Source organism: Argentina anserina, chromosome 1 (genome assembly GCF_933775445.1).
Source record: "Argentina anserina chromosome 1, drPotAnse1.1, whole genome shotgun sequence".
Classification (NCBI taxonomy): Eukaryota; Viridiplantae; Streptophyta; class Magnoliopsida; order Rosales; family Rosaceae; genus Argentina; species Argentina anserina.
The window spans coordinates 4262935-4275005 of NC_065872.1; the positions used below are offsets into that span (position 1 = coordinate 4262935).

The 12071-nt window shown below is 36.8% G+C and overlaps 2 protein-coding genes across 2 annotated transcripts; one reads left to right on the forward strand and one right to left on the reverse strand.

Annotated features, from left to right (window-relative positions):
- The first annotated feature begins 5342 nt into the window (after positions 1-5342).
- Positions 5343-7403, forward strand: LOC126791214 (uncharacterized). Its single transcript, XM_050517638.1, has 3 exons — positions 5343-5834; positions 6341-6988; positions 7087-7403. The coding sequence occupies exons 2-3, from the start codon at positions 6403-6405 to the stop codon at positions 7110-7112; spliced, it is 612 nt and encodes a 203-aa protein (XP_050373595.1). The 5' UTR covers positions 5343-5834; positions 6341-6402; the 3' UTR covers positions 7113-7403.
- Positions 7404-9407: 2004 nt separating this feature from the next.
- LOC126797252 (putative pectinesterase 63) lies at positions 9408-11547 on the reverse strand. The gene is made up of 4 exons (XM_050523912.1): positions 11020-11547; positions 10171-10377; positions 9670-9905; positions 9408-9567 (listed from the first exon to the last, which is right to left on the reverse strand). The coding sequence occupies exons 1-4, from the start codon at positions 11545-11547 to the stop codon at positions 9408-9410; spliced, it is 1131 nt and encodes a 376-aa protein (XP_050379869.1).
- Positions 11548-12071: the final 524 nt, after the last annotated feature.

Here is a 12071-nt window from a genome sequence, read left to right on the forward strand (position 1 = left end):
AAAATGAATTTCACATCCAATTCATACACTTTTGCCATAAATATTCTCTTTAGAATAAAATAAGATGCCAATTAAAGACTGAGAAGTAGCAGCCTAGCAAGCATGGAATTATGATCCATTGATCTTCTTATAGATAAATTAGAAATGTTACCACTTAACAGATAATGATCGAGGCTGCCCAACTCAGCTATCTCTATATATATGCATGGTGTTGTTATCCTTCGGCTTTCACTTTGGCCGGTAGTTATATATATTAGCTGGTGTGTGATAGAGCGTTAATTAAAATGTCTATAATAAATTATGTAAAACATCATCGTTAGTATAGAATAAGCAGGGATCGTTCAGTCCGGGAAATTGAAAGTAACTCTAAACTTTTAGTGTTAACAAATAATTGGGAGTTTGAGATTGAATATTAACTACTAAAATAAAACTTAAATTACTATTTACATGATCGACTTCTCTTTAACAAACTTAAACCAAATTTACCATTACACCACATAATTACAAGTTTGAACCTATCATGCATTCTAATTCGACAAATTACATATTTTTTAGACACCAATACAATTAGAGCCTTAGGGGAACATCTAATCATGTAAGATTTCATTTAACATTTAGATTGACTTAGGGCCTAATCTAATTTTGCATGCAATCGAATTCAATAACACTTAGAGTAGAAATTAAACAAGATTACATTTAAGCACTAAATCTTTGTTTGAGACATGTTTCATGTGTGGCGTCACCCACCATGGTTTCACATGAAAATTTTCAGAATTTTGACCACTTTTAATCAACACAAACCGAACCTACTTAGGACATGATTTAATCTGTGTCAATATGATTGATGAATCTAATACTCAAACACAATCCTAGGGACTGCATCCAAGCACTAAATTCATATGCACATATCTAAAAATTATCTAAAAGTATGAGAAAGATAATTAGAACACAACAATAGAAATACAAATTTCAATAATTATAAGAACATAGATTCGGCATAGTCTCAAAAACATATCAAATACAATCTGAAAATTTTAAAACAAATACAAAACAAAAATTTCCACATAAACAACAACTTACAATCTTCATAGACAAAGAATTGTAGACTAACAAAAATAAACAAAGCCATATAGATGAGTTGCGAGAATCACACGTTGTATGAACCTTAGAGGTACGGCTGCAATAAGTGAAACTCGGTGGAGATGATGATGGTTTTGGAGTGGACGGCTTGGCTAATTTGTGAGGGAAGTTTATGGTGGTGTTTTGGTAGAGTTTTGGCTCTTGAATGCTAATGAGAAGTGATGGTTTTTCTTTGTGAATAATGTGTTATTTATAGAAGAGTTTTGACTCCTTGAATATTATAGCTTTGATTTTTTCTCCTCAATTTCTGTCACTTTTTTTTATTGGTGGGTGCAATCTCCTTTGATAAATTCATTTTTTTTCTCCTTTTTAGGTGTCTCATTCTTTCTCTCTTGCATTATCTCTTTTTATTTTCTTCATTTTTCTTTCTCCTCAATTTCTTTCACTTATTTTGTCATTGGTGGGTGCAATCTCCTTTGATAAATTATTTTTCTCTTTTTTAGGTGTCTCATTCTTTCTCTATTGCATTATCTTTTTTTATTCTCTTCCTTTTTCTTTCTCTCTTTTTCTTTCACTTATTTTTGTGATTGGTGGGTGCAATCTCCTTGGATAAATTCATTCTTTTTCTTCTTGTTAGGTGTCTCTTTCTTTCTTTATTTTCCTCATTTGCTTCTTTTTCTCTATTTTTTTCTTCATTCTAGCTACATAATCTCATCTTTAAAATCTGAAAATAATAAAAAACAAAAATAAAGACAAGTAAGTTATGGAGTATGAAAGTACGATTAGGAAAGTTACAGAAGAAGAGTTTCAGTTCAAGTAGGATTTTCTAAAATTATACATTTCCTAGTCTAAAAAAGGATTTCTAATGCAAGTAGGATTCTCAATATATCACAAATGTTATAGAAATGCCGATTAATGAAGACTCCTAATTTAACTAGGTTTTCTAGTTACACAAGGAATCCTACTCTAAATAGGACTCTCGACAATTTATGTGTGTTTTCAACCTATTTTAGCACCAAAATGCAAACAACGTCACCATAGACTCCTAACTTGATTAAATGACTCAATACCACAACAATAAGAGCTGAACAAAATACAACTTGAGGTAAAAATATGTTAAGAACGTCGCACAAAGTGCTTCTATCAGTGTGCTACTTAGTCATCAGTAAATTGACTTTCTAACTAGCCTGCAGTGTTATCTTGATTTCTTCTGAGAAAATACATACGATTTTTTTATACATGAGACTTAGAGGTTTAAGTACGTAGTTGGTGAACTGGTGTTTGTAATACTTATAGGATAATAGAGTTGAAATAAAATTCAAGATATTGATTGATCTGGCGGGCAATGAAGCATCTTATAACCTCAGACAGCCTATATATATAATCTAGGCAACATTCAGATGATGTTTCTTTGCTTAGGTTGAACTTCATTAACTTGTTACAATTAATGAATTGGTTAGAATTAAACTTGCTGCTTAATTCAAAAAGTGGTGTCTTTTCTGAAAGGCATAGCTTACGAGTTCTTTCATTTTCAGTCTATCTGATTCATATGCATATACAAATAGTACCACTATGAACGTACCGAAGATCAGCTTATAGAAATAAACTGATCAACCAACTCATTGACTTTTGTTGTCTTTAAACTTTCAAATGCAGTTTCTTGTCATCCTAGCCCGGGTAAGTACTAATTCAAAAATACAAGAGATCGAGCTTCATGTACTACTTCAAATTGCTATAGGAAACAGAGTACTTTTTCCAGACTACTATTGTACTCCCTCCCACCCACATAATATGTACCAAACAGCAAAAGGCAGCAGCAGGCTGGCTAGGGTGTTTGGCCAATTAGGTGAAACCTGCTAATCAACCAGAAGGGAAATTAAAGAAAAACGAAAATGTGTTGGTCCAGATATACGCAGTTCATTGTTTTGGTAGTGATGACAATCATGATACTACTAGAATCAAAGCATAGATCGACGGTTTAATCAAAGATAGTGATAGAGAATCTATAGCTATGGCTTTAGCTACAATGATCGAGTGTATTATCGTACGTCTCCATTTTGGGCTCACTTGGTTAAACCTTGGAAACGAAGCAATTAACTGAGAACCGCCAGTGTTGGGTCATTTCCCTCTCGTTCCATTCGATGTGTCGTGTTCCATGTTTCTCAAAGTTGCCGGAAAACTAAGCAAACAAAACAGCATGCAATGCAATGATCGATAAAAGTAAAATGACCAGGAAATAACCCCCCATGCCGATTTGGTAATACTTACTGGCTGTATTCCAAGTTAAATATATTGCACGCATGAGAGGTCCTCGGTCTCATCTTGATTAAGTGAATGACTGGGGAATCTATCTGTTATGTATGAAGTTCGGGTTCTCTAGCTACCAGTTATAAGATCGATCGAACTATATGTACTGCATGCATGTTGGACAATCACTACAAAAAATCTTAGCAATAGGCACATTCAAATGTGGCTCCTTTGTGGGTGTTAACCATGTGGCCAACCCCCAAAATCTATTAACACTCACAAAGGAGCCACATTTGAATGTGCATATTGCTAAGATTTTTTGTAGTGAGTTGGAATGTTGGATCTACTTATTTTACCATTTTCTTTGAGTTAACCAGAGAATTTTCTATTATTTCAGATAAGCAAGCATGGCTGTTAATCTAGCTAGAATGGTCTTGGTGAAAATCTGAAAATTCAGCAAGATGAGAGAAAATGTGGCTCCTGACGTAACTGATATTGAACTCAAACGTCAAATTATAATCCTCAGCTGAGCTCCCAAATGAGAAAAAAAATTCTAATTCTTTAGCCCAATTGCAATATGCCAATATCAGCTCAGAGGCCCTAAGTCTTCTTCTATTTCAGCTCTGATCATTTCTGATGTCTTACATCATTCACGTTTTGAGAATAGTAGATCGACCTAACATGCACAACTACACACCACCGCAGTTTACATTATTTGTCGGGCAGGGCAACTGCCAAGTGATTCTTCACATTCACACTGCAAGCTAGTGTGAATTCAGAATAAGATTAAGTATTGTGTACCCAAAAAGACATATAAACAAATTAGTCTGACCATATTTAATAAATCTATATGAAACATTTTCTACAGTATAACTGCATGTTTACACTTTACAATTTACAGATTTCATCTCACTAAACAAAATTCGAAAGTGAAATAAACCATAGCAGATGGCCTTGTCGAGGTCTTCCTAGTCAAAGCGGGACTACTAGCCAGTAAAGATTATGTTGTCGCAAAGTACGTTGCAAATCCATCAGTGGTTATACTATCGTTTGGCATGGATTTCTACCCTTTCGCTAGGCTTCTTCACCCGTATATATTGAACATAAAAGCATGTGTGTTCTAAAGAAAACTATACGTAAACAGATTCATGATCATATATAAACACACAGAAAATAAGGGTCTAACGTCATTTGAAGCTTAACTTACATTCATACTTATATAAATAGCTTATCCTAAATGTAAAGTTCACACATGAATTGAAATGTGGGGTGGAAATCACATGCACAAAAGGTTTTGGTAAGATAAAGAAAATGAAAGGTTTTAGAAGTAATGTTTTTAAATTTGTCCAACCCCATTCTTAATATCAATCCTATCAACCAACAACCTACACCTTTACAGTCGTAACAATTCAGACATTTATTTTTAGACTCTACTAATTCTGTGGGTATCAAGTTGCTTAAAGTACTTGCGGTATGATAATGGTTTACCTGTAAACTCAAGGTACATTATTTTATTTAATACTCACCTTCCATTGTAACTTGAAAAACTGGTTTTTGGGTCCCTGCTCCTGAGCATGCATGTAACATCAACACCCGCTTATAATACGCAATCCTTGTAAAAGTTTTTTTAGTAGAGAACTCATGTAACATTCGTATGCACCTTACTTAGAAAATACACATACATTGGAAGCCGATAATAGAAACAAAGATCAAGAAAACAAGACCCTGAATTCATAATATGAAAACAGAGAAAAGCAGCTTTGATGTCTCTTTATACAAAATTTTATGCTATTTTTGCTCGATTGTTTTCCTATCGTTGCAACTAGCAACAATGAAACGAAAAAAAGAAGAAGAAGAAATATATGACTTGGCAAAGGTCGTGGGCTGTGGAGATTCCTGTAAAGCACGTGGACCGAAGCGAACAAAGTAAACCCATGACGCGTAAATTCACACTATTTTTACAAATTTAAAATCCAAAAGGATTTAATTAGCTATAAAAATCCCTCTCTATGAAATACTCTGTATCTTCGTCTTCACCAAAGCACATTCATTCTCCACCTCACCAACATAAACATTTTTCCATATTTTCATACTTACATTTGTTTCTGATTCGTCGTATAATGCATTTCGGGGGTCTCTCACAGAATCATTAATCTTTGATTTGATTTACTTGAGGCCGTTGGTTTTGTTTGGCTGCCAGAGACAACCGAAAAAACAGAGTGCCTCCGAAACCGGAGGTAAGAAGAGACTCCGAAAGTTTATGAGAGAATTACAAACAGTCATACACAACATCCATCTAATCTCCAATTTCAGCTCTTGATCATATTCTTATTTTTATTATTTTAGCAAATTTATTTTAGAATTCTCTGAAAGAAAAACAAAACAAAACAAAATCTCTGTTTTTCTCTGAAAGGTGAGCTCTCTCGCTCTGAATTTCCCTTCCGAAGCTCCATGGCCTTCCTTCATCGGGTTTGCTGCTGATGTCCTCCTTCCTTCTCAATCCTCAGGTACCCTATATCATTCTGTATAACATGTTTCGTTTGCGATAATGTTGGTTGAGTTCTGAGATTGGCAATCTTCTAATTTTTTCTGCATGGTCCTTTTTAACAATTTTTGTTATAGATCTTACTCAGTTTAATAATGGCCTTGATTTGATGGTCTGGTAATCCAATTCTATCAACATTTACATAACTAATGCATTTGATAGGGAACTGATATTGGTTTTTATCTAGTCAGAGATTTATGCTAATCTGACTCTTATTCTTTGCCAAAGAAGAATAATTGAGCTGGAATATGGTTGTATTAAAGAAACATAGAGAACCACAGCAAGTAAATGTTAGATTCAAAAGAAACAAAACATGGTTTGAGAGTAGACAAAGATAACCCATGTTGGTTCTCCTGATCATTTGATCATGAAACAATGAATCATTTTATTGGAGGTTGTAGAACAAGGAGTTGGTTGTGGATTTTTAGATTTGGTACGGTTAATGATGTGATTATAAAATTTGTGTAGTGGAAGAAGATCTGATGAGACCTTGCTTGGGATTGTTATAAAAGATTGTGATAAATCTAACAATGGATGAGCATCAAGGTAGCAGCAAGTTGACTGGAATTAGGCAGATTGTTAAGTTCAAAGAAATCCTGCAGAAATGGCAATCTGTGACGCTTCGCTCGAAGGGGAATAATAGCCCCCGAAGAGGGGGCAGTCCCCATTCTCACCCTGATCGATTGGTGGTGAGGTGCAACAGCCCTCAAAACCATTCTGGTCGAAGGGTGACAGCAGGTTGTGCTAGTCCTAGACCCCTTTCTGGGGGAAGCAGTCCCTTATCTGGTCGAGGAACACTTTCACCGGCAATTAGTAGGAGGCTCACAAGTGTAATTTCTTGTGATTCGGATGAGGAATCATGCGCAAGCCCCGAGCCGCCATCTGATGTCCCCAAAGGGTATTTGGCGGTTTATGTTGGACCAGAGCTTCGGAGGTTCATCATTCCCACAAGCTACCTTAGTCACAACCTCTTCAAAGTGTTGTTGGAGAAGGCTGAAGAGGAGTTTGGATTTGATCATAGCGGGGGGCTCACAATTCCTTGCGAGACGGAGACCTTCAAGTACCTCTTGAAGTGCATGGAGAACCATCAGAAAGCTCACCCTGATGACACCCCAGGTAACTTGCTCGACATAATAACATAGCATCATAACATCGATTTCACATTGCGCGCCGTAGTTCTAATCACATTGCCATTTTTTGTGGTGGTTTTGCAGCTGGAGCATGGAAACTCGTTGAGTGAGGAAGCAGAAGAGTAAGTAATTATGCTGATGTTGGTTTTTAGTGATCCAGATTTTAGGGCTGGTTTTCTGGTGTAAAGCAGGGTATCTCCTTGTGTGCAGACATCTTTCTGTTCTCTCTTTTTGTTTTCTTCGATTTTTCGTCATTAACAAACAATTAGCAACAACTTTTAGTTAGAGAGGATTCAGGTGTATGTGTTTCTGTAATTCTGTTGCCTACAATTTGGCTGTACAGAGTGGTGTTATGCATAAACTACATCTGATGTTTGATCAAGTATTAAACACATTTGTCCCTCCAGAACTATATATGCCATTTTATTAATCTACGGTCTCTGACCAAAAGAGATTTATTAGCTTATGTTTCCAAGTGCTGTTATCAACAACCTTGATGAGGCCACAATCGAATTCACAGCGGAATGAGATCTTCAACATCATGCATTAGATTCTTTCTACGTTTTTTTTTTTTAAACTTTGGCACATGCTTAAGCTTGAAGTTCCATAGATAATGGCCTTCATGTACCAAGTGTTGTTCCACATGGTTCTAGGATCACAATCACTAAACTCAGAAATAATGGTGGTTCTTTCGGTTGGTATTATTCAATATCATATATCAACTGGTAGTTTTATACTATGTATATGATCATTCGAAAGAGACCAAATCTAAAAACAGACATTTTTGTTTATTTCAAATTCGATTCCCTTAACTTGACAGTATTCCAGTAATCCTAATTAATGAGTTTGCTGACTTGCTCTGTGAAATTTTGTATTCCAAATACTTGAACTCCCTCCAATAGAAATTTACAGTAGTACGTTAAGTAAAATTATAGGCCTATAAATCCTAGGCCTTTTTTCTTCTTTGAGAAATACATAGAGCCTAGACTCAGATGAATTTATTTCGTAACTCAAATGCACACTTCTCTTGCTTTAAGATAAAATCTAGGGGAGTGTGGATTTCACAAACTTGGTGTAGACTAGTAAAATGAGGGATAAGATTGAAATTGACGAACTGGGTTACCAAGTCTTGCTATCAGATAGTTGAAAGTAATTGATGGATTTGGATTACATTCTGCATTCAGCTGGTGGTTATTCAAGTCCTTTAATGGATGACATCATTGAACTATTATAAGTTTTAATGATGTGTATTGCATATTTGCATTTAGGCATTTAGCACATGTAACTAAATTGTTACTGCATCATTTGAAGTAGTGAAAATTTTAGTAACAGTACACCGATTATGGGTTACTGAGAGTTTGAAAAGTATAAATACACTAGGTTACGATACTTGTGCGCTACCGCAGGTTGCACTATTTTTTTACAATAATTTATTAGTTTAGGGCTTGATTGAAAGCAAATTAGAGTTTTTAGAACTTGTTTAAATTATGAGAATAGCGAGATGCAGAGAGTGCACTGCCGCGTGTTGCACTATTTCTTGACAATAGTCTATTAGTTTAGGGTCTAATTATAAGATTGAATAAAAACTCATCTATACGTTGAACCTCAATTTCCACATATTTATTAGCTAAATGGCAATACGGCATATGACTTAACATTTTTTCTGTTATTTCGAAAGTAGCTGCTTGAGCTTTAATTAGAGTTTTTAAAACTAAATTACGATACCCGCGTGCTACCGCGTGTTGCATTATTTCTTAATAGTAGTCTATTAGTTTATGGCTTAATTGTAAGTGAATTAGAGTTTTTAATACTAGTTTAAATGGAGATAATAGCAAATAGAGAGAGAGAGAGCAATCGAAAGAGAAAAAGAGAGAATGAAGGAAAAATTTTATCCCCAGTGGTAGTCGAGTAAATAAGCGAAAAAATATAATATAAGCCGAGCCGCTAGAGTCGACACTGTTTATAAGCCGATGACCAGTGCATTACCAAATAATAAGTAGTAAATGTCATAACCATTCTAGAATAACGAATTATGACACAATGCATCGAAAAATGATAATAGCAAAAGAAAAACATATGTCGGACAAAAAAATGGAAAAAACTTTACTTGCTACTTTTGAGACTGCTATGCAAGTAGGGAATTTGCTTATTGATAGTCTATATATTGTAGCTAGGGATATAACATAATATCTAAAGAACATGTTATAATAGATGGAGGATAAAAAATGTAACAGAACTATCCTACTCAAGGTACTCCTAAAATCCTAATACATTCAATCGAAGAACAATGCTAGCGCAAAGAAACTTAGTTTCCTTCTTACACGGCTAGCATTGCCGTATCGTTCATGGGCTCGTGTAACGTGTTATTTCGATATGTTGGCCGGCCAGGGAGGAGTAGTACTTCACTAGAGGTTGGGAGGGGGAAGAACCCATTTCGTTCCTCGAATGAAAGTCAAGCTTAGAAAGGGTTTTGCTTCTGCATCAGTCAGCATCCTTGCAAACTTGACTCGCTGGGTGGCGCTTGAACCCGGTCCAGAACACTTGTATTCTCCATAATACACGGTGCTGCTCACATAAACACACATAAACATTATGGTGATTAATCATTTCATTGGACATACTTATATCTATTATGGTATAAAACTCAAGATTTAGAAATTAACATACTTGGCTCGCGATCTGTCGTCGTAGTCCGACCAGCCTTTTCTGCTGACAACGTCCCCCATGTATGTGTACGAAAACACTACTCTTGCTCTTCCCCTCCAAGCACGTCCAAGCAAAGTCTTACCTGTACCTTTTATGTCGCAATACACGAATGAAAATCCACTGTCATCCTGCACCTCTGTTCTACCGTGTGCCGTGATCACCCCAGAACCATTTGAAACTGAGTTTAACGTACTATTCTGCTTATAAATTATATATGAACAAGTTAATTAACATCATATCATATCTTTCAATACAGTATCTAGTTTTTTAAAGCCTAATATATAGATGGCTTATTAAGAATTTCTTCCCGTCTGGCCAATCCTTCAAACGATCGAGTACTGATATTAGTGTTCTTCATTGATTCAGAAATCCCATCCACATTAGGAAATCCCTAAACCGTATGTTTTCTCTTAGATGTTTTTTTTTTAGTTAGTGTGCAATATATATAGGTAAAGTGTGTACCAGGTAGAGGGATTTTCCATTTCCAAATATGAAATCAACTGTGCCTTGGATAAAGCAATCCTTGAAGAAATGCCTTCCCTTATCGTCACATAAGGTGTCTTGATATCCGATGAACCTGCAGTTGTGGAAGGCCGCCTTATCCCCTGATATTCTCAATGCCACTGCCTGTGCACCCTTCCTTTTGCCGTCCGGCATAGGAGCTGAATTCTACACAAAACAAGAATCGAAACAAATTAAGGTTATGATGTCTCTCAAAATTTTGGCAAGTAATATAGAACCAAGCGCACGACCAGCAAACGAACATTAGGAAAGGAAATATGTACTAAGAAAATCAAGGGTTGATGGAGACAATTACGACATGAAAATTTGATGGGAATGGGATTGATTGAACTGATAGATTCAAGTTCCATCCGGTATGACGATATAGAGATCCAGTGGTGTAAATTTATATAATTGAAGGTCAGTGCAGTGATGAATGCATTAACTTGTGCTTAATTGTAAATGGAAATGAATCAAATAATTAACGCCAACAGCTTCCCAAAGACTCCCAGCCCATCATATAGGTGAGTTTCCATCTTTCCTAGGGATCTCCCATTCCCTGATGAGGCCATCCCTAACCCTCTAAACCACACAAAATGGCATGCATTACCTTTTGTTTTCATATATTTCTCACTCTCAGCGCTCTGGTTTTGATCTTAAAGAAATATAGCTAGCAAATTAGCAAAGCATAGAGAATATGAAATGAGATAACGCACATGCAGAATATATGCAAATTAGAAAATAAAACGACATCAAAGTTAAGGAGAATTATGGACAAAACCGTAATGCACATAACGCCTCACTACTCACCACGAACGCTATATTCACGGCCATGAAATAGTCGGCCTCCACCGCCACCGTGGCACTGTTCCACGTCCCGAACACCTCCGCCGTGCCGTCAAACGTGATCGTCGGCATGTCATTCTTGTCCCCGTAAAACGTCACGTACGGCCTCGTCACGTCGACCAGAACCTTCTCTCTGTACTCTCCTCCGCCAATCCACACCACCACACGTTGCTTGTTCCCGGTGGGAATGCTCCTCAAGGCGTCCGTCACCGTCTTAAAGTCTCCGGTGCCGTCCTGCTTCACCCGGATGACTCTACTCGAGTCCTCGGCGCTGGCCAGACTTTTGTCGTCGTGAGTGCCAGGGACGTCGTTTCTCTCCCTGAGCTCGGCCTTCCGGTCGGTATACTCCCTCATGTTTTGGACGATCCAATCATCAAGATCGGACTCGTTTTCCGGAATGAGGTTGGGTTTACCGGACACGAACAAAACCAAAAAATGGAAAGCGAGAAATGCCGCCACGGCCAGAAGAGCCGGTGTCGGTTTCAAAGCCATTAGTGAAGAATTATGTCCTGACGGTGAAGAAGAATTTAAAGAGGACCGTGTGTTATAAAACGCAACGAAGAAACGAGAAAAACAACCAGAATGAGGATAGTAGGGTTTGTTCCTGAAAATCGTTGCGGGGGTTGTTATGATTGGGGAGGCTTGCTGGAGAAGATGTAACTGTTGAGAATGGGAAGGGTTCGATATATGAAGGGGTTTTGAGGAGAGAGAAACAAAGTGACCATGGCGTGGACTGAGAAGGGAGGAGAGGTTAGTGGAGCAGTTTAGGGGAAGAGACGCCTCATGGCTCAATATGGTAAACTAGTAACTAGTCAACTACCTTGAAGCGAAACAGCGTTTGTTTCGTTGGACTCGATTTGGTAATTACCGTCGGTATGGGCTTTTATAACTGTTTCCAGAGAAATTTTGGATACGGAAGTAGAATTGAGGCCCAATATTTATTTTTTGGAAATATATTTTGATCCGATTATATTGCTCCAACAACTCCATTTGGGGATTACAATTACTTTGTAAAA